This window comes from Scyliorhinus canicula, chromosome 5, assembly GCF_902713615.1.
Source record: "Scyliorhinus canicula chromosome 5, sScyCan1.1, whole genome shotgun sequence".
In the NCBI taxonomy this organism is placed as follows: domain Eukaryota; kingdom Metazoa; phylum Chordata; class Chondrichthyes; order Carcharhiniformes; family Scyliorhinidae; genus Scyliorhinus; species Scyliorhinus canicula.
The window spans coordinates 148,862,852-148,886,697 of NC_052150.1; the positions used below are offsets into that span (position 1 = coordinate 148,862,852).

General features: G+C 48.4%; 1 protein-coding gene across 1 annotated transcript in view; it reads right to left on the reverse strand.

The window, feature by feature from the left end:
* The window catches only part of LOC119966320 (E3 ubiquitin-protein ligase HECW1-like), a 664,661-nt gene that overhangs the window by 357,844 nt on the left and 282,971 nt on the right, over positions 1-23,846 (reverse strand). The window contains 1 exon segment of the mRNA XM_038797802.1: positions 9,913-10,082. Within this exon segment, the coding sequence (XP_038653730.1) occupies positions 9,913-10,082 (170 nt within the window).

Consider the following 23,846-nt stretch of genomic DNA (forward strand, 5'->3'; position numbering starts at 1 on the left):
CGCCGAAAGGCGGCCCTGCACAACCGGCGCTGGTCCGCAAATGCACGCGATGGCTGTCTCCGCGCCAGCGCATGCGCATGGTTGCCGTCTCCACGCCGGCGCATGCGCATGGTTACCGTCTCCACGCCGGCGCATGCGCATGGTTGCCGTCTCCACGCAGGCGCATGCGCGTGGTTGCTGTCTCCGCGCCAGCACGGAGTAACATGTCGGAGACCTACAGCAGGCCCGCGCGGAAGGAGGTAGACCCCTCCAGATTGCGGGCGCCCGCCAATCGAAAGCCCCCGATTGCGGGCCTGGACCCGTGGAAGCCCACCCAGAGTCAGATCCCACCCCACCCCACACCAGACTAGGACGTCCACCGCAGCTGTGGGTCCAAGCCCCCCCCTCCCCACCACCAGACCAGGACGTCCATCGCTGCTGCGGGTCTGAGCTCCTACTGGGTGGTACCAGGTTGGAACCACAGCGACGGGACCTGGCGGATCTCGATGGGAGTTTGGCCAGTCGCCCGCGGAGAATCGCCAGCCACGGGCGCCTCTATTAGTGGCCCACGCCCGCACGGGCGTGATTGGCATCGATTCTCCGGTCGCCGGAGAATCGTGTCCCGGTGTTGGAGCGAGTAGCGGGAATTTCCCGCATCCCCGGAGAATCCCGCCCACGATTTATTTTACATTTTGAAACAAGGAAACATCACATGAATAAAGTCCATTGTAGTCTTTTTTCATATCACAGTTATGATAGGGCATCAGCAATCACATTTTCTTTCAGACACTTTTACATTAGTTCTGTCAAAGTGATCCTGGTATTATCACATAAAGTTCGTCTCAGTGATAGTCTCCATACTTTTACACAACAAATCTTCGGCAATAATTCAGTTACATAATGCATTTGTTTGGTTTTACCAATAGTTTTCTACTTGATGGTACAACAGATTGTTTCTCACTGTTGCAGCATTCATCATCAGCTCGGCACATTTATCAATGGTTTTGTATCCTGTGAGGGCAGCACGGTGGCACAGTGGGTTAGCCCTGCTGGCTCACGGTGTCGAGGTCCCAGGTTCGATCCTGGCTCTAGGTCACAGTCCGTGTGGAGTTTGCACATTATCCTCGTGTTTGCGTGGGTTTCGCCCCACAGCCCAAGATGTGCAGGTTAGGTGGATTGGCCATGCCCCTTAATTGAAAAAAATGAATTGGGTACTCTAAATTTTAAAAAAGGTTTTGTATCTTGCTGCTTTTCCCCTGTGTTGAGGTTAGCCAAAACATTCGGTAACAGCTGGTGCATTTGGAGTGTCAAACATGAGTTGTTGCATGTTTAACGGTTTGCTGACTATTCTGGCTTCATTTGTACCAGCTCTTCAGCCTCCAGATTTCATTTTCGACAACTGTCGCTGCTCTCTGTGAAATGTTGAAAAGCATAAGTCCTTCATCTGTGCCTCCTGACCAGAACCTAGTGCCATCACTTCCTGTGTCACCATTATGATCGGAATTTGACTGCTCTTGGAGCTCCACAGTTCCTGCAGTTTCTTTCATTACATCCTGCTGCCTTGTGAATAGCTCTCTCCCTGGTTGTGGTTGTTGTTGCTCCTTTTCGATCCCATGCAGATGATTGCTGGTATTTATAGATGTTTACAGCATGGAAACAGGTTCTTTGGTCCAGCTTCTTGTTGCTCTATTAATAATATTGGTTAACCACAAGCCTTCCCTTATATCTATCAAATTACCACACAACCAGTTAGTTAGTTCAAAAGATGGTTTATTTACATACACAAGAGTTATCTCGACATGCAAACACAATGTCTACTACGAGTTAAACTACACATATCAGCTACAATGACCTATACTTAACTTCAGGGTGACCGGCACTGTGCAAATGGATAAAGCCTTTATCTGGATTTCACTTGGCTGGTTTGAAGAAAGAGGCTCTGTCTCTGCTGGGTTCATCCGTCAGGTAGCGATCGTTTGTCTTGAACTTAGCTGGCTGTTCCTGCTCCAATTGGGTTGACACAGGCCGGATCCAAAAGAGACAGAACAGATGGCTGTGCTCTCTTTTATCCCTCTGGGATTTTGCGCTCTTTGGGGCGGTCCTTAACCTTGGACCCAATAGTTCGACAGGGCTCTGATCACTGTCTTCGATTTTGGCCAATAAAGGGGTGGGTGCCTTGGTGGCTGGGTGGATCCTTAGCAGTAATTGACCTTGGCAGTTGTGCTTTCTGAGTAAAGGGAGTGGCGCCGATCAGTCTGTGGCTGTACCGGTTGCTTGATTGGAGTTCTATTGTCCTGGGAAAATGGGCCATTAAAATGCAAACGAGCGGCGGTTTCGATCAGGTCTGGTTAACCGTGTTTCAGATACACATAGGCTCTGTATCTGTCTGAGACCTGGGTTGGCCATAATTCCCATGGTCCTTTGCAGGTGGCCATCTTAGATGGCTACATTATCCATGCCGCCCAGTTTCTCTCACTAGGCTAGCCCCACTTGCCCGCATTTGGCCCATATCCCTCTATACCCACCTGCCCATGTTACAGTCTACCTCTTTTTTAAAGGACAAAATTGTATCTGCCTCTACCACTGCCTCTGGGAGTTCATTCCAGATGCTCACCACTCTCTGTGTGAAGAAATTTGTATCTCTCCCATCTCACCTTCAACCTATGCCCTCTAGTTCAAGACTCCTCTACCTTTGGGAAAACATGTTGATTATCTACCTTATCTATGCCCCTCATTATTTTATGGACCTCTATAAGATCACCCCTAAGCCTCCTCTGCTCCAGGAAAAAAAGTTCCAGCCTATTCAGCCTTTCCTTATAACTCAGACCATCAAGTCCTGGTAGCATCCTCGTAAATCTCCTCTGCATTCTTTTTAGTTTAACAATATCCTTCCTATAATAGGGTGACCAGAACTGAACACAATATTCCATGCATGGTCTTACCAATGTCTTGCACAACTTCAACAAGACTTCCCTACTCCTGAATTCAATATTCTGACCAATAAAACCTAGCATGCTGAATGCCTTCTTCACCACCCTGTCTATCTGCGACTCCACCTTCAAAGAGCTATGAACCTGTACCTCTAGATCTCTTTGTTCTGTCACTCTCCCCAACTCCCTACCATTAACTGAGTAGGTTCTGCCCTGATTTGATCTACCAAAATGCATCACCTCACATTTATCCAAATTAAACTCCATCTGCCATTCATCGGCCCACTGGCCCAATTGGTCAAGACCCTGTTGCAATCTTATATAACCTTCTACACTATCCACTATGCTACCAATCTTGGTGTCATCTGCAAACATACTAACCATGCCTCTGACATTCTCATCCAAATCATTAATAACAATGGATTCAGCACCGATCCCCGAGGCACATCACAGGGAAGCCTTCATCGATCTCCTCATGGGGGTAGGGTCTCTTAAGGATAAACAAGGTCTTCTATGTGCAGATCCGCAAGGGATGGGAGAGATCCGAAATGAATATTTCTCATCAGTATTTACTGTTGAGAAAGGCACGAATGTTAGGGAAGGTGGGGAAATAAAAAGTGATCCCAGGCCTCCAGTTTGAAAAACAATCCTCTACAACCACCCTTTGGCTTTGGTCGCCAAGCCAATTTTGTATCCAATTGGCTACCTCACCCTGGATTTCGTGAGATTTAACCTTTTGCTACCATGCGGTACCTTGTCAAAGGCCTTGCTAAAGTCCATGTAGACAATGTCGACTGCACTGCCCTCATCTACCTTCTTGGTTACCCCTTCAAAAAATTCAAGCAAATTCGTGAGACATGACTTTCCTCTCACAAAGCCATGCTGACTTTCCCTAATTAGCCCTTGCCTGTCAAAATGCCTGTAGATCCTATCCTGTCCCTCAGAATACCTTCTAACAATTTACCCAATAGCGGTCTATAGTTCCCAGGCTTATCCCTACAGCCCTTCTTAAAGAAGGGCACAACATTTGTCACCCTCCAATCTTCAGGCACCTCTCCTGTCGCTGTCGATGATTCAAATATCTCAACTAGGGGGCCGGCAATTTCCTCCCTAGCCTCCCACAATGTCCTGGGATACATTTCATCAGGTCCTGGGGTTTTATCTATCTTGATGCACTTTAATACCTCCAGCACCTCCTTCTCTGTAATATGTACACTCCTCAAGACATCACTTTTTATTTCCCCACCTTCCCTAACATTCGTGCCTTTCTCAACAGTAAATACTGATGAGAAATATTCATTTCGGATCTCTCCCATCCCTTGTGGATCTACACATAGAAGACCTTGTGTATCCTTAAGAGGCCCTACCCCCATGAGGAGATCGATGAAGGCTTCCCTGTGGTCTTCGTGGGGCTTAGCAGGGCAGCACGGTAGCACAGTGGTTATCACAGTTGCTTCACAGCTCCAGGGTCCAAGGTTCAATTCCTGGCTTGGGTCACTGTCTGTGAGGAGTCTGCATGTTCTCCCAGTGTCTGCAAGGGTATCCTCCGGGTGCTCCAGTTTCCTCTGACAGTCCAAAAATGTGCAGTTTAGGTGGATTGGCCATGCTATATTGCCTGATTGTCCAAAAAGGTTAGACGGGGTTACTGGGTTACGGGGATAGGTTGGAAGTGTAGGCTTAAATGGGTTGCTCTTTCCAAGGGCCGGTGCAGAACGATGGGCTGGATGGCCTCCTTCTGCACTGTAATTTCTATGATTCTATGACACAAGGAAAGCAACAAATTTATATTGTATGAGAAGAGAGTGCTGATTTGCTGGCAAGTGGACTATGGTTGGCAGAGGCCTTGCCATGCAGAATGCACCATTTGATGATACATTTTTATAGCATTCTTCACTCACATCCAACTCTTTCAATTCAAGAGGGTCAACTATGGAGTTAATGCAACAGCTGAGGTATTCAGCATATAATTCAGCCTGCAGTTCAAAGACTTGAAGCCTTGGTGAACATCAGTAATGACATTCTCATCCATCGTCAAACTGAAGGTGATCTTGAGACACACATACATGTCTAACTGGATGTAAGCTTACTTTGAACAAAGACAAGTACTTGTTCAATGAAAGGAGAAGCAGATACTTTGACCATGGATCCACAATGAAGAAGTTTCACCTGATTCATGGAAATTCGAAGCTGTCGCAAACTGTAGATACATAGAAGATAGGAGCAGGAGGAGGCCTTTTGACCCATGGAGCCTGCTCCACCATTCATCACGATCATGGCTGATCATCCAACTCAATAGACTAATCCTGCTTTCTCCCCATAACCTTTGATCTCATTCTCCCCAAGTGCTATATCCAGCCGCCTCTTAAATATATTCAATGTTTCAGCATCAACTACTTCCTGTGGTAATGAATTCCACAGGGTCACCACTCTTTGGGTGAAGAAGTGTCCCCTTCTATCTGTCCAAAATGATTTACCCTGAATCCTCAGACTGTGACCCCTGGTTCTGTACACACCCATCATTGGTAACATCTTCCCTGCATCTACCCTGTCTAGTCCCGTTAAAATTTTATAAGTCTCTATGAGATCCCCCTCATTCTTCTGAACTCCAGCGAGAACAATTCCAACCTAATCAATCTCTCCTCATATGACAGTCCCGCCATCCCTGGAATCAGTCTGGTAAACTTTGCTGCACTCCCTCGAGAGAAAGAACATCCTTCCTCAGAAAAGGAGACCAAAACCACACACAATACTCCAGGTGTGGCCTCACCAAGGCCCTGTACAATTGCAGCAACACATCCCTGCTTCTATACTCAAAACCTCTCACAATGAAGGCCAACATACCATTAGCCTTCTTTCCTGCCTGCTGCACCTGCATGCTTACCTTCAGAGACTGGTGCACAAGGACACCCAGGTCCCGCTGCACACTCGCCTCTCCCAATTTACAACCATTCAGGTAGTAATCTGCCTTCCTGTTTTTGCTTCCCAAGTGAATAACCTCACACTTATGCAAATTACACTGCATCTGTCACTGGTTAGATCCAACAAATGCGCAGTAAGTCTGCTTGGACTGTGGTTCCATCATTCCTGATCATACACACTGTTACCTGCTCCCTAAGATAACTGAGTAAAGGAATAACCAAGCCGAATTGGACTACATCATAGAAGGCTATGCACCAGATCAAACAATGGTTCTCAGCGAGTTGTACATATGCCTATTTTGACGCTGAGAATACAGGCAAGCCAGTTGTGGATGTAAATTTGGTTGGCTTAGGAGAATTTCTCATGCAGAAAGATAAGACAGATAACGCATCAATCGTAATGTTGAGCAGATTACTAAGATGTGTAGAACAATGTTATTTACAAGTAGGGAGAGGAGCACTCACAATCGCACGAGGTACCTTACACTTACATCTCTATTTGGATGAAAAAGGGCTTGAACCAATAACCAATCATAGACTACTTGTTTAACAATCCAGATAGCATTGCTGCCTCACACGCTGAGGACCTGGGTTCGAATCCCGGCCCTGGGTCACTGTCTGCGTGGAGTTTGCACATTCTCCCCGTGTCTGCATGGGTTTCATCCCTAAAACCCAAAGATGCGCAGGTTAGGTGGACTGGCCACGCTAAATTGCCCCTTAATTGGAAAAAAATAATTGGGTGCTCTAAATTTATAGAAAAAAAAACCCATCTGGGCAGCAGGGTAGCATGGTGGTTAGCATAAATGCTTCACAGCTCCAGGGTCCCAGGTTCGATTCCCGGCTGGGTCACTGTCTGTGTGGAGTCTGCACGTCCTCCCCCTGTGTGCGTGGGTTTCCTCCGGGTGCTCCGGTTTCCTCCCACAGTCCAAAGATGTTCGGGTTAGGTGGATTGGCCATGCTAAATTGCCCGTAGTGTCCTAATAAAAGTAAGGTTAAGGGGGGGTTGTTGGGTTACGGGTATAGGGTGGATACGTGGGTTTGAGTAGGGTGATCATGGCTCGGCACAACATTGAGGGCCGAAGGGCCTGTTCTGTGCTGTACTGTTCTATGTTCTAATCCAGATAGCATACCATTTACTCAAGCAAATGAAATCGCTCACACACAAGGTTTTCACAATGCTCAACAGTAGCTCACCATGACAATCGCATCTGGTTTTGCATTAAACAACAGTATTATCATTTTACATGCACTGAAGGAATGTATTCTAGACATAGCACAAGAAAATCACCGAGGAAGTGTCAAAACCAAAGAACTCCTTGGGAAAAAGTCTGGTTCCCAGGAACTGATTACATAGTCGAGCACAAAATGATTTAGTGTTTGCCGCGTGAAACACCATAATGTCAAATCTTCATGATCCTCTCAAGATGTCTAAACTACCTGCAAAACCATGGATAAAAATTAGTGATGATTTTGCCGATTTGCATACTGGCACATACCTGCTTGTCGTCACTAACAATTACTGAAAATTCCTAGTTATGGAGATAGTTACATCTACTTTAGCAGTAGATAGCAGCAGAAAGCAATCATCCCAGGGGCTGGTTTAGCTTACTGAGCTAAATTGCTGGCTTTTAAAGCAGACCAAGCAGGTCAGCAGCACAGTTCGATTCCCGTACCAGCCTCCCCGGACAGGCGACGAGGGGCTTTTCACAGTAACTTCATTGAAACCTACTCGTGACAATAAGTGATTTTCATTTTCATTTCATTTCAATTATATTTTAACTAACTCTGCAATACACGATGAATCGACTCTCCTCGAGCTCCAACCTAATCTGCCCAGAAGTCCAAGAGCCTGTGCAATATATAGCACAGGCCCATAGCTCCCTCTAGTGGCTAGGTTTAACATAACATTAACTCTTTACATGCTGTACATTTGTATAATGTCACGACTCTTCACTCAACGACTGGTAAACCTCCAGCTCCAGTTATCATTGCAAATCCTATGTGCACAGGTCACCTTGAGTGATCCCATTGAACCAATGATCACCATGTACGTGAATGTGGTCAAGAACAGGAGGATCAAATAAAAGCCAATGCAAAATGAAACATGAAATTTAGTGCTACAGCTCGAAAGCCGGAGACAAAGTGCTTGTGAAATGAGATGGCCATGTTGGAAAGCAATAAAACAGCCATTTCAAGTGTGTAGGAACAGAGGGATCTTGGGGTCCATGTACATAGATCCCTCAAAGTTGCCACCAAGTTTGACAGGATTGTTAAGAAGGCGTATGGTGTGTTGGCTTTCATTAACAGGGGGATTGAGTTTAAGAGCCAAGAGGTTTTGCTGCAGCTTTAATACACCCTGGTTAGACCACACTTAGAATATTGTGTCCAGTTCTGGTCGCTTCATTATAGGAAGGATGCTTTGGAGAGGGTACAGAGGAGATTTACCAGGATGCTGCCTGGACTGGAGGGCATGAGTAATAAAGAAAGATTGAGGGATCTAGGGTTTTTCTCATAGGAGCAAAGAAGGAAGAGAGGTCACTTGATAGAGGTGTACAACGTGATGAGAGGCATGGATAGAGTGGATAGCCAGAGACATTTTCCCAGGGCGCAAATCACTATTACGCGGGGACATAATTTTAAGGTAATTGGAGGAAAGTATAGGGGAGATGTCAGAGGTAGGTTCTCTACACAGAGAGTGGTGGGTGCGTGGAATGCACTGCCAGCAGAGGTGGTGGAGTCAGAGTCATTAGGGACATTTAAGTGACTCTTAGACAGGCACATGGACAGCAGTAAATTGAAGGGGTGTAGGTTAGGTTGATATTAGATTAGGATAAATGGTTGGCACAACATCATGGGCCGAAGGGCCTGTGCTGTACTATTCTATGTTCTATGTACTCTGGGTCTCTGCATTATTAGTCCAGTGACAATACCACCACGTCATTTCTTCCCCCAATCTTTAGCATCTGTCTTCATGGTAGAAAGTACAAAAAGCATTCAAGAATAATAGAAAATCAAGAGACAAAATGGAGGAAAGAACTTAAACCAATCACAATCACTGAGAGAAAGTACTGGGAAAACATCATTATTTGAAGCTGTAATATAATCATGAAGTTCCATTGACATTCACATGCTTCTGCAGTTTTTCTCTGTGTTTCTGACTGGTTTGGTCAATTAGAACAAAGAACAAAGAAAGGTACAGCACATGAAGAGGCCCTTCAGCCCTCCAGGTCTGCGCCGGCCATGCTTCCCGTCTAACCTACAACCTTCTACACTTCCGGGTCTGCATCCCTCGACTCCCATCCTATTCATGTATTTGTCAAGAGGTCCCTAAACATCACTATTGCACCTGCATCCACTACCTACTTCAGCAGCGAGTTCCAGGCTCCCATTACCTTCTATGTCAAATACATCCCTCGCACATCTCCTCTAAACTTTGCCCCTCGCACATAAACCTAGGTCCTCTAGTTATTGACTCTTCCACTCGGGGGAAAAGCTTCTGGCTATCTATTCTGTCCATGCGCCTCATAATTTTGTAGCGTTCTATCAGGTTTCCCCTCAACCTCCGTTGTTCCAGTGAGAACAAACCGAGTTTATCCAACCTATCCTCATAGCGAATGCCCTCCATACCAGGCAATATCCTGGCAAATCTCTTCTGCACCCTCTACAAAGCCTCCACATCCTTCTGGCAGTGTGATGACCAGAATCAAACACTATATTCCAAGTGAATTACTTCTTTCTAAAACATCTATTCCCTAACATTCATGCTGTCAGTGACAGTATTATCAATAATGGAGAAAGCAAGAGTTATCTAGTCATCATCAGATGACAGTACAAGGTAGTGCTGATGTTTTTACTGCTAAGAGCTATGAGTGTCTGATGGATTACTCATAATATTGTTCAGCAGTCTCCTCTTCTCTTCTGCAAACAATTCCAAAGTGGCCTCATGACATTTCTTGAAACTGTAATGAATCACCGAATGTTCCAGTATCTTGGTTCTGTTTATGGAATGGTTTATTTTGTTTATGCAGAGTGTCCGCCCTATCTGCAGCCCCTATACCTTCTGATGTGTATCTCCCTTCACCTACCTCTCGCTGCCAGACAGGGTTGATGGTGTTAAAAATAATCCCAGTGCGTTTCTCTTGCCCATGGTGTGGTAAAACAGGGAAGATGCTGTGTTTGCCTGGCTGGATGGAAATCTTCAGGTAAGGATCAGGGTTAAAGAACATCCCTTTCTTCAGACCAACAGCTTGAAAACCTAATGATGGCAAACAAAAAGATTAATAAATAAATAAACACATGCTATCTGCCCAAGAATTTTACTTCAGTTTACTTCCACACAGCAGAGTCAGCGGTGGTGAATTTCAAAATATGTGAGGTCGAAGATACAGTCAGAATATTCAGAACAGCCACCATTCTCAAATTAGCATCATTGGAGAACTGGAAACATGAGTAACATTTAGAAACATAGAAAATAGGAGCAGGAGGAGACCATTCAGCCCTTTGAGCATGCTCTGCCGTTCATTATGATCATTGCAGATCATCCAACTCCATCGCCTAATCCCATTTTCCCTCCACAGCCTAAGAGCTGGATCTAACTGTGTGGTAGTCACCACTGTTTGTATATATTACATATATGAGAAGTAATACGATAAGGCTCCTGTACTACAGGTACGGGGGTAGATCCCTGCCTGCTGGCTCCGCCCAGTAGGTGCTGTATAACTGTGTGTGCTCACTGAGCTGCAGCCATTTCAGCAGCAGCTGCAGGAGGCTACACATCTCTGCTTAATAAAGCCTCGATTACTCTCTACTCTCGTCTTGTTGTAATTGATAGTGCATCAATTTATTAAGCAGAGATTTTACAGCGATGGACCTACGCATCAAGCCAGATCGCCTGCAGCTGCACCCTCAAGCAGACAACACCACGTCGGCCTTCGCCCACTGGCTAGCTTGCTTTGAAGTCTACATCGGATCAGCGATAGAACAACCCTCAGATGCACAGAAACTCCAGATTCTGTACACACGGTTGAGCTCCGATATTTTTCCCCTTATAAGGGACGCGCCCAATTACGTTGAGGCCATGGCGCTTCTGAAAGAGAACTAATACTACGGCCGATCAACAAATTCTACACCAGGCACCTCCTTTCCTGCTCGTCCTGATGAGGAACTGCGATTGCCAGGCAGTTTTGGCCGTTGAACATTCCGAACTCCTAATCAGGTACACTTTCGTTACGGGCATAGGGTCGGCGTACATCCGCCAGCGCCTCTTAGAAGGGGGTACGCTCGACCTCGCGTCGACGAAGAAACTCGCGACCTCATTAACTGTAGCCTCACGTAATGTACAAGAGTACACACCCGACCGCTCAGCGCCCCCCTCCTGGACATCGTGGACCCCCCCAGCCAACCCCAAGCCTGCGCTGCGTGGCAGCCAGCCAACCCCGGGGGGCCCAAGTGCTATTTCTGCGGGAAGACAAAGCACCACCGACAGCGCTGCCCGGCGCGGAGCGCAATCTGCAAGGCCTGCGGGAAGAAGAGACATTTCGCTGCGGTGTGCCAGGCCCGGTCGATCGCAGCTGTAACCAGGCCCATTGTTCCTGAACCCCACACGTGCGACCCGTGGGTGCCGACATTTTCGCCCCGCAACACACATGCGGCCCCTGGGTGCCGCTATCTTTCTCGTATGAGAAGTAATACAATAAGGCTCCTGTACTACAGGTACAGGGGTAGATCCCTGCCTGCTGGGAAAAGTACACGTGCGTCCTGTGGGCACCGCCATCTTCCTCGTATCAGGACACGTGTGGCCCGTGGGCGGTGCCATCTTCCCCCCCCCCATCAGACCTCATGTGGCCCGTGGGTGCCACCATCTTTAACGCCACCTGCCACGTGCGCCCCATGGGGGCCGCCATCTTCGGTGCCATTTTGGACGGCGCCTCAGGGTCACTGCTCGTCGGGCACCTCATCGGGCCGCTCATCGCCCGTAACGGCCGCCAACCAGCCCGGGGCCCACCAACACCTGCCGCAGCTCGCCTACATCAAGCTCGACCAGTAAAGGCCACACAACCCTGCAACCACGACAACGACGGTGAAAGTCGATGGCCACAAGACACCTTGCCTTCGCGATTCCGGGAGCACTGAGAGCTTCATCCACCCTGATATGGGCCGGGATTCTCCCCTACCCGGCGGGGCGGGGAGTCCCGGCGTAGCGGAGTGGCGCCAACCACTCCGGCGTCGGGCCTCCCCAAAGGTGCAAAATTCTCTGCACCTTTAGGGGCTAGGCCCGCGCCGGAGTGGTTTCCGCCACGCCGACTGGCGCCAAAACCGGTGCCAATGGCCTTTGGCGCCCGCCGCCCGGCGTCAGGGCTGGCCGAAAGGCCTTCACCGGTCCGCGCAAGCGCCGGTGTGTCAGCGGCCGCGACGGGACGTCACTTCTAGCGCCTGTGCGGTAGGGGGGGTCTCTTCCGCCTCTGCCATGGTGGAGGCCGTGGCGGCGGCGGAAGAAAAAGAGTGCCCCCACGGCACTGGCCCGCCCGTCGATCGGTGGGCCCCGATCACGGGCCAGGCCACTGTGGGGGCACACCCCGGGGTCCGATCACCCCGTGCCCCCCTCAGGACCCCGGGGGCCAGCTCACGCCGCCAATCCTGCTGGCACCAGAGGTGCTCCAATTCCCGCCGGCGGGAGAGGCCTGTCAGCGGTGGGACTTCGGCCCATCGCGGGCCGGAGAATCGCCGCGGGGGGTCCGCCGATCGGCGTGGGGGGCACTCCGGTCAGCGGGGCGTGATTCCCGCTCCCACCGATTCCCGGGTGGCGGAGAATTCCGGCCACGGCGGGGGCGGGATTTACACTGGCCCCGGGCGATTCCCCGACCCCGCGGGGGGTCGGAGAATTCCGCCCATGGTAAGGCTCTGCTCCGTCACGGTACACCCCATTACCCAACAAATCTCCCTGGCCTCCGGATCTCACTCCATGGAGATCCAGGGGTACTGCACCACCATCCTCACCGTCCAGGGCATAAAGTTCAGCAACCTCCGGCTCTACATCCTCCCCAAGCTCTGCGCTGCCTTGCTACTCGGCCTGGACTTCCAGTGCAACCTCCAAAGTCTAACTCTGAAATTCGGGAAATTCGGCGGGCCCCTCCCACCCCTTACTGTATGCGGCCTCACGATCCTTAAGATCGACCCACCTTCTCTGTTTGCAAACCTCAGCCCAGATTGCAAACCCGTCACCACCAGGAGCAGACGGTACAGTGCCCAGGACAGGACCTTCATCAGGTCTGAGGTCCAGCGGCTACTGCGGGAAGGCATCATTGAGGCCAGCAACAGCCCTTGGAGAGCCCAAGTGGTAGTGGTAAAGACTGGGGAGAAACACAGGATGGTCGTTGACTACAGTCAGACCATCAGTTGGTACACGCAGCTCGACGCGTATCCCCTACCACACATATCTGATATGGTCAATCAGATTGCACAGTATCGGGTCTTCTCGACAGTGGACATGAAATCTGCCTACCACCAGCTCCCCATCCGCAAGGCGGACCGGCAATACACAAGGCGTTCGAAGCAGACGGCCGCCTTTACCATTTCCTTAGGATTCCCTTCTGCTTTACTAATGGGGGTCTCGGTCTTTCAACGGGAGATGGATCAAATGGTTGACCGGTGCAGACTGCGGGCCACCTTCCCGTACCTGGATAACATCACCATCTGCGGCCATGAGCAGCAGGACCATGACGCTAACCTTTTCAAATTTTTCCACACCGCCAAACTCCTGAATCTTAGGTATAGCAAGGAGAAGGGCATGTTCAGCACCAACCGCTTAGCCATCCTTGGCTATGTGGTGCAAAATGGAGTTCTGGGGCCCGACCCCGACCGCATGCGCCCCCTCATGGAACTCCCCCTCTCCCACTGCCCTAAGGCCCTCAAACGATGCCTGTGGTTCTTCTCATTCTATGCCCAGTGGGTCCCTAAATATGCGGACAAGGCCCGCCTACTCATTCACTCCACCGTTCTCTCCCTGACGTCCGAGGCTCACCATCCTTCAACTGTATCAAGGCCGACATCGCCAAGGCCACGATGCACGCGGTCGACGAGACGCTCCCCTTTCAAGTCGAGAGTGATGCATCTTGACGTCGCTCTGGCCGCCACCCTCAACCAGGCCGGCAGACCCGTGGCATTCTTTTCCCGCACCCTCCATGCCTCCAAAATTCGGCACGCCTCCGTCGAAAAGGAGGCCCAAGCCATCATAGAAGCTGTGCGGCATTGGAGGCATTACCTGGCCGGCAGGAGATTCACTCTCCTCACTGACCAACGGTCGGTTGCCTTCATGTTCAATAACAGACAGCGGGGCAAGATCAAAAATGATAAAATCTTGAGGTGGAGGATCGAGCTCTCCACATACAATTATGAGATTTTGTATCGACCCGGTAAGCTCAACGAGCCCCCCGATGCCCTATCCTGAGGGCACAAGTGGACCGACTCCGGGACCTACACGTTGGTCTCTGTCACCCAGGGGTCACCTGGTTCTTTCACTTCATAAAGGCCCGCAACCTACCCTACTCCATTGCGGAAGTCAAGGCGGTCACCAAAGACTGCCAGGTCTGCGCGGAGTGCAAACCGCACTTCTACCGGCCAGACCGAGCGCACCTGGTGAAGGCCTCCCATTCCTTTGAACGCCTCAGCATGGATTTCAAAGGGCCCCTCCCCTCCTCTGACCGAAACATGTACTTCCTTAACATGGTCGATGAATACAGCAGATTCCCCGTCACCAGCCCATGCCCTGAGTTGACGTCTTCCACAGTCATCAAAGCCCTCAATACCATCTTCACTCTGTTCAGTTTCCCTGCTTACGTTCACAGCGACTGGGGATCCTCCTTTATGAGTGATGAGCTGCGTCAATTCCTGCTCAGCAAGGGCATTGCCTCGAGCAGGACGACCAGCTACAACCCCGGGGGAAACAGACAGGTGGAGAGGGAGAACAGGACGGTCTGGAAGGCCATCCTGCTGGCCCTACGGTCTAAACATCTCCCGGTCTCCCACTGGCAGGAGGTGCTCCCCGATGTCCGCCACTCCATCCGATCGCTACTTTCCACTGCGACTAATGCAACTCCCCCATGGACGTCTCCTTGCCTTCCCCAGGAAGTCCACCTCCGGGGTTTCACTCCCAACGTGGCTGGCAGCTCCAGGACCCGTTCTCCTCCACAAGCACGTGCGGCTCCACAAGGCGGACGCATTGGTCATGAGGGTACAGCCACTCCATGCAAACCCGCAGTACGCCGACATGGCGTACCCCGACGGCCGCCAAGACACAGTGTCCCTCAGGGACCTGGCACTAGCTGGTTTCCCCCTCCCCCCAACTGCCCCAGCCCACCCTCCCTCCCCCCTTGTCCCACCTGGGGATGAAGATGAGGACTACACGCTCCCGGAGTCACTGACGACCAAGCCGGCGCCTGCATTGCCACCAGGACTGCGGCGCTCACAACGGAGGATCAAGGCACTCGACCGGCTAAATTTGTGAACTTGCCACAAACTGTACACTTTAAAAATGCTCACATACATGTAAATAGTTTTTCCACCACCCCCGCTGGACACTTTTGTCACCACTGTTTGCATATATTAAGTATATGAGAAGTAATCCGGTAAGGCTCCTGTACTACAGGTACGGGGGTAGATCTCTGCCTGCTGGCTCCGCCCAGTAGGCGGAGTATAAATGTGTGTGCTCACCGAGCGGCAGTCATTTCGGCAGCAGCTGCAGAAGGAAACACATCTCTGCTTAATAAAGCCTCGAATACTCTCTACTCTCGTCTCGTCGTAATTGATAGTGCATCAAACTGCTTCTTGAAAACATACATTTTACCTCAACTATTTCCTGTTGTAATGAATTCCGCTCTGTGAGTGAAGAAATTTCTCCTCATCTCTATCCTAAATGATCTACTGCTTGTCCTCGGGAATATCCTGCCTGCATCTACCCTGTCTAGCCCTGTTACAATTTTCTAGGTTTCTATGATATGCCCCGTCATTCTCCTGAACTCCAGTGAATACAATCCTAACTGATTCAATCTCTCCTCTTACGTCATTCCTGCTATCCAAAGAATCAGTCTGGTAAACATTTTTCAGCACTCCCTTTGGAGCAAGAAGATCCTTCCTCAGATAACGAGACCAAAACTACACACAATACTCCAGGTGTGGCCTCAACAAGGCCCTGTATAATTGCAACAAGACATTCCTGCTCCTGTACTCGAATCCTCTCGCTATGAAGGCCAACATACCATTTGCCTTCTTTACCATCTACTGTACCTGCACACTTACCTTCAGTGACTGGTGTATGAGGACACCCAGGTCTCGTTGCACATTCCCCTCTCCTAATTTATGGCCATTCAAATAATAGCCTGCCTTCTCATTTTTGCTACCAAAGTGGATAACCTCACATTTATTCAAATTTTACTGCTTCTGCTATTCGCCCACTCACTCAACTTGTCCAAATCACACTAAAGGACCTCCTCACAGCTCACCCTCTCACACAACTTGTGGTCATCTGCAAATTTGGAGATATTATGTTTTGTTCCCTCATTTAAGTCATTAATATATATTGTGAGTAGCTGGGATCCCAGCAGTGATTACCGCAGTACTCCACGAGTCACGGCCTACCAATTTGAAAAGAAAAACATGAATTCCTACTCTTTGTTTCCTGTCTGCCAACCAGTTTTCTCTCCATCTCAATACACTATCGCTGATTCCATGTGCTTTAATTTTACACACTAATCTCTTATGCGGGATTTTGTCAAAAGCCTCCTGAAAGTCCAAATATGCTATATCCACTGGCCCCCCCTCATCAATTCTACTAGTTACATCCTCGAAGAATTCCAGTAGGTTTGTCAAGTCTAGTTTCCCCTTCATAAATCCATCCTGACTCTGTCCGATCCTGTCACTGTTTTCTAAGTGCTCTGCTATAAAATCTTTGATAATTGATTCTAAAATTTTCCCACTGTTGGCATCAGGCATACTGGTCCATAATTCCATGGGCGGGATTTTCTGTCCCACCGCACTGGTTTTCTGGCGTGGCGCGCCCCTGCCGGCAGCGGGAATCCCCAATCCGTCAGGAAATATCCGGGCCTGAGTGCACTGCTAGGGAAGCGGAGGATCCCATTGATGGAGAATCCAGCCCCATGTTTTTTCTCTACCTCCCTTTTTAAATATTGGAGTGACATTAGCTACCCTTCAATCTACAGGAACTGGCAGATGACCAACAATGCATCCACTATTTCCAGAGTCTCTTTGAGTACTCTGAGATGTACATTATCAGGCCCTGTGGATTTATCAGCCTGATGGTCAATTTACAGTTCATTGCATTTTAGGGTTGCAGGATATTGAAACAAGCCTTAAGGAGTGCTGTTTGTTAGAGAAGTACTTGACAAACCATTTTTTCTGTGTGTACAAGCACATATTAAGGTAATGTATATTGGATCTAAATATATTACTTGCCCATTATTTCTTGATTTAAAGAACAAGAATATAAGGAGATAGCATCCTGAAAAAGGACAGGTGAAAACTACATTTATTAATTTGATTTAAGATCATATTAGGAGGTGACCAGAAACAGCAGATGTTTTATCCCCAAGTTGACTACGAGAGACCATCCCCATGAATCCTGTCTGCTTGAAACATGCTTTTTTACAGTTTTTACATTTATTTTTGCTCTGCACACAATGGGCAAAATTTTATGCCCCCCCCCCCAAGGTGGGCTCTGAGGCAAAGGGGAGGGGTGGGTGGGTGGAAATTGAATAGAGTTGCAAGGACAGGATTCCCAAGGGATCCCAGCAGCCCCAACCCAGACGCAATTTCACAATGGGGCAGGCAGGGCCTCGGGCAGGAAACCCACCTTTTTGCCTATTAAGGCTCTTAAACGGCCATCTTGTGAAGTGCAACCAAAAGTTGAGGGACAGACCCTTCAAATAATCAAAAAGGGGCTGAAACCTCTGCCAATCTATAAACCACTTTTTATATGCTCTTTTGAACAAAACCATAAATCAATAAAAAAGGAATTAATAGGGTTGACAGCCCTTAACAGGGCACTGGAACTAAAACAAAGGAAAAATAGCTAGCCAAAGTAAAGTATCATTCCCAAGGCTAACAATGTGCTCCAGGACCACCACCCCTCCCCCTCCCCCCCTCCCCCCCGATGTCCACCGGTCATGGAATGTCTCAAGTGTGTGTGCCAGTGTTGCCATCAGCTGCTGGGGGGTTAGGGGTGGCAAGGGTAGGGTTTGGTTCTTGGAGTAGGGGGTTATGGGGGGGTTGGATGTAGCTTTTGTCACTTGTTTTTCTTTTTCTCTTTTCTTTTGTGTTATTAGCACGACAAATGTACCATGTTTGAACCACTTTCAGAGTTGTGTTGTAGTTTGGATTGTGTGTGTTATCGTTAAAATCTTTAATAAAATCTATATATTTTTAAAAACATGCCAGTGGACACTGCGTGCTCCCGCTCCATGGACACCCGGCTATGAACATAGCTACTGAGGGAGAAGGACAGACAGTCGGGTCAGATGACATCCTCGACCAAACGATGACTGGAGCAATTTTTAAAAATATATATTTTTAATCTCCTCCTTTTTCACATTTTCTCCCAAATGTACACCCACCAGCAATAAACAATAATCAGTAACAAATATGTCAATCCCCATATCAATAACAACAATCCCATCTTCCCACCAAACCCCAAACATTAGCCCGCATGTTTACATAAACAAATGACAAAAAGGAATCAGGGATCACCCATAGTCACCATTAACACACACAGCCCCCCCTCACCCCAACCCTCCCACCCATTCCCCCCTCCCAACTAATGTTCGATGTTATCCAGTTCTTGAAAGTCCATAATGAATAATGCCCATGAATACTAGAACCCCTACATCCTTCCCCTCAGTTCAAACTTAACTTTCGCGAGTCAAGAATTCCAACAAGTCCCCCAGCCACGCCAGGGCACAGGGTGGAGAGGTTGCTCTCCACACCATCAGGATCCGTCTTCGGGCGTTCAACAAGGCGAAGGCTACATCTGCCTCCGCACCCGTTTCCAATCCTGGCTGGTCTGACACCCCGAATATGGCCTCCCAGGGGCCCGGGTCCAGTTTCACGTGCACCACTTTAGAAATTACCCTAAAAACCTCCTTCCAGTAATCCTCTAGCTTTGGTGGAGCTGAGAAATAGGAAGGGTGCAGTAACATTGTTGGGACTTTACTACAGGTCTCCCAAAGCGAGCATGAAGTAGAGGTACAAATATGCAGACAGATTATAGAAAAATGTAGGAGCAATAGGGTGGTTGTGATGGGAGATTTTAACCTCCCCAACATTGAATGGGATTCGTGTAGTGTTGGAGGCGTAGATGGAGCAGAGTTTGTAAGGAGCATCCAGGAGAGTTTTTTTAGAGCAGTATGTAAATAGTCCAACTCGGGAAGGGGCCATACTGGACCTGGTATTGGGGAATGATCCCGGCCAGGTGGTTGATGTTTCAGTCGGTGATTACTTTGGGAATAGCGATCACAATTCCGTAAGTTTTAGAATACTCATGGACAAGGACAAGAGGGGTCCGAAAGGAAGAGTACTAAATTGGGGAAAGGCAGAGTATGACAAAATTCGGCAGGAGCGAGGGAATGTGGATTGGGAGCAGCTGTTTAAGGGTAAATCCACATTTGAAATGTGGAAGTCTTTTAAGGAAAGGTTGATTAGAGTGCAGGACAGACATATTCCTGTGGAAATGAAAGCTAGAAATGGCAAGATTAGGGAACCATGGATGACGGGTGAAATTTTGAGGCTAGCTAAGATGAAAAAGGAAGCATACATAGGATCGAGGCAACTCAAAACTGATGAAGCTTTGGAGGAATATCGGGAAAGTAGGACGAATCTCAAACGCGCAATAAAGAGGGCTCAAAGGGGTCATGAAATATCTTTGGCTAACAGGGTTAAGGAAAATCCCAAAGCATTTTATTTGTATGTAAGGAGCAAGAGGGTAACTAGAGAAAGGATTGGCCCACTTAAAGACAAAAGAGGGAATTTATGCGTGGACTCAGAGGAAATGGGTGAGATTCTTAATGAGTACTTTGCATCGGTATTCACAAAGGAGAGGGACAAGACGGATGTTGAGGCTAGGAATGGATGTCTAAATACTCTCGGTCAAGTTGTCATACGGAAGGGGGACGTTTTGGGTATTCTAAAAGACATTAAGGTGGACAAGTCCCCAGGACCGGATGGGATCTATCCCAGATTAATGAGGGAAGCGAGGGTCGAAATAGCTGGGGCCTTAACAGATATTTTTGCAGCATCCTTGAGCATGGGTGAGGTCCCGGAGGACTGGAGAATTCCTAATGTTGTCCCTTTGTTTAAGAAGCGTAACAGGGATAATCCAGGGAATTATAGACCTGTGAGCTTGACGTCAGTGGTAGGCAAACTGTTGGAGAAGATACTGATGATAGGATCTATTCACATCTGGAAGAAAATAGACTTATCAGTGATAGGCAGCATGGTTTTGTGCAGGGAAGGTCATGTCTTACAAACCTAATAGAATTCTTTGAGGAAGTGACAAAGTTAATTGATGAGGGAAGGGCTGTAGATGTTGTATACATGGACTTTAGTAAGGCGTTTGATAAGGTTTCCCATGGCCGGTTGATGGAAAAAGTGAAGTCGTATGGGGTTCAGGGTGTACTAGCTAGATGGATAAAGAACTGGCTGGGCAACAGGAGACAGAGAGTAGTGGTGGAAGGGAGTGTCTCAAAATGGAGAAGGGTGACTAGTGGTGTTCCACAGGGATCCATGCTCGGACCACTGCTGTTTGTGATCTACATAAATGACCTGGAGGAAGGTATAGGCGGTCTGATTAGCAAGTTTGCAGATGATACTAAGATTGGTGGAGTTGCAGATAGCGAGGAGGACTGTCAGAGAATACAACAAAATATAGATAGATTGGAGAGTTGGGCAGAGAAATGGCAGATGGAGTTCAATCCAGGCAAATGCGAGGTGATGCATTTTGGAAGATCAAATTCAAGAGCGGACTATATGGTCAATGGAAGGGTCTTGGGGAAAATTGATGTGCAGAGAGATCTGGGAGTTCAGGTCCATTGTACCCTGAAGGTGGCAACGCAGGTTGATAGAGTGGTCAAGAAGGCATACAGCATGCTTGCCTTCATCGGACGGGGTATTGAGTACAAGAGTTGGCAGGTCATGTTACAGTTGTATAGGACTTTGGTTAGGCCACATTTGGAATACTGCGTGCAGTTCTGGTTGCCACATTACCAGAAGGATGTGGATGCCTTGGAGAGGGTGCAGAGGAGGTTCACCAGGATGTTGCCTGGTATGGAGGGTGCTAGCTATGAAGAAAGTTTGAGTAGATTAGGATTATTTTCGTTGGAAAGACGGAGGTTGAGGGGGGCCTGATTGAGGCCTACAAAATTATGAGAGGTATGGACAGGGTGGACAGCAACAAGCTTTTCCCAAGAGTGGGGGTGTCAATTACAAGGGGTCACGATTTCAAGGTGAGAGGGGGAAAGTTTAAGGGAGATGTGCGTGGAAAGTTTTTTATGCAGAGGATGGTGGGTGCCTAGAACGCTTTACCAGTGGAGGTGGTAGAGGCGGGCACGATAGCATAATTTTACACGCATCTGGACAGGTGTATGAATGGGCGGGAACAGAGGGAAGTAGACCTTGGAAAATAGGAGACAGGTTTAGATAAAGGATCTGGATCGGTGCAGGCTGGGAGGGCCGAAGGACCCGTTCCTGTGCTGTAATTTTCTTTGTTCTTTGTTCTTTGGACAGGACCAAAACATATGAAAGTGATTGAGAACCCCTCCCCCCCACCCCGCAAGGTTCACACACATCTTCTACTCCTTCAAAGAATCGGCTCATCTTCGCCCTTGTAAGGTGCTCTCTATACACCACCTTCAGCTGTATCAGCCCAACCCTCGCACACGAGGTGGAGGCGTTCACTCTCCGGAGCACCTCACATCAGAACCTCTCCTCCATATCCTCTCCCAACTCTTCCTCCCACTTTGCTTTGATCCCTTCCAATGGTACCTTCTCCTCTTCCAAAATAGCTCCGTAAGCTGCTGACACTACCCCCTTCTCCAGTCCCCCTGTCATCAGCACCTCCTCCAGCAATATGGTAGCCGGCTCCACTGGGAAGCTCTGTCTCCTTTCTGGCAAAATCTCGAACCTCCATGTATCTAAACATTTCCCTCTCCTGTAGTAGTCAATATTTTTCCCGCTTCTGGACTGTGGTAGAAAGATTCAACAACGTTGTTACGGAAAAATAACAAGACTTTATTTACGAACAGACTGCATGCAGTTTTGGGTGAAAGTTGAGGTCAGAGAGCAGTTACTACAACTGCTGATTCCTACTCAAGTTCGCGCTTTCACAGAAAATTAGCACAGTATTTATCAGAATCAGGATTACGTGACTATAGCTTAGTCAGGAATTTGATCAGAAGTACAAACATAAGCAATATCATAAAACAAGCATCACTTTGCTGACCTTCCAGGACTCTTTGTCTCATCACTCATACCATTATTTTGTCCTTTGTTGGAATATTAAAAAGTCAGAGGAGACTTGTTCCTTCCTGACCTTATCTTGTCGTATTTAGACTGCCTTGGGTTATGACGAGTTAGTCTTATCAGAATTTGCGGAGCTCAGGCATTTCGGAAGAGCTTGACTTTCTCTGATTTTATTCAGGCTTTGGGTCCGGCGAAGTCAGCTTTTCTTACATTGTACCACGTAGTTGACCAGCTTTTCCCATCATGCCATTACTTATTTCGTACAACATCACACTCCTCCAGCCCATACTTCGATTCCAGCTCCTTCAATCCTGCAAACCGACCCCTAAGAAACAAATCTTTTCATGTCTTAATCCCATTCTCCTCCCATTTCCGAAAATTTCCACCCCACTTCCCTGGCTCAAATCTGTGGTTCCCCCAAATCGGCATTTCCCGTGATCCTGCCCCCAACACAAAGTGTTGTCAAAACTGCCTCCAAATTCTCAATGAAGCTATTATTTACGAACTCCCTGAGTATTTCCCCGGGGCCATTGGGAGCCGCGCTGTTGCTAGTGCTTTCAATCCTGACCCCTTGCACAAACTCTCCTCCATTCTCACCAACTGGGAATCAAGCCCTCTGACCCAGCTCCACACCTTTTGTACATTCGCCAGAGCAATTAATTGCCACCTTCATCAAGCCCAGTAGCAGACTTACAAGGAGATCCGCCTCCATCCTCGCTGCCCCCACAACCCTCACTTGCCCCCACATACCTGGTAACCAAAAGCCAGTACCGTGGGGCTGAAGTGCACCAAACCTTGAGGAGTAGCCCCTTCAGATAGTGAAAAAGAGGCTGCAACCTTGTATATTCTACATAAGCATACAGCACAGACTCCACTGGGCTGTAACAAATCTCCAGTAGCCCAGGAGTCCATGAACTATCTTCATCTATGGTTGCATGGAACTGCTGCATGCACCACCTATTGATCTTCAACCTTACCAATGAAATTAACATAACATTAACAACTGGTAGAATCATGGAATCATCGAACGTTTATGGCACAGAAAGAGACCACTTGGTCCATCATATCTGTGCCAGTGGAAAAAGGAGCCACCCAGCCTGAGCCCATTTTCCAGTCTTTAGTCCATAGCCCTGTACATTGCAACAGTTGAGGTCCATATCCAGACACCATGGGCTGGATTCTCCGTCCCGCCGCGCCACATTTCTGCCTCACCATGCCGGCAGAATGCTCTGTTACGCCAGCCGGTCAATGGCAATCCCAACCGGTAATATGTTGCAGCAGTAGGAAGTGGGAGCTGGTGGACACCGGTGTGGTCCACAATGGTCAGAGTTACAGTAAGTGTCTGCAGCTCTCCTTTTATTTATGCTCTCTCTGAACTCCTTAACTCTGTTTCTCTAACTGAAACCTCTTGATGCAACTCCCTGTCCTTTCGTCAGTATGGGTGATTCATGCTTCATAAATCTCAGTCCCATATTCAATAATTCATGCTTGTCTCCAC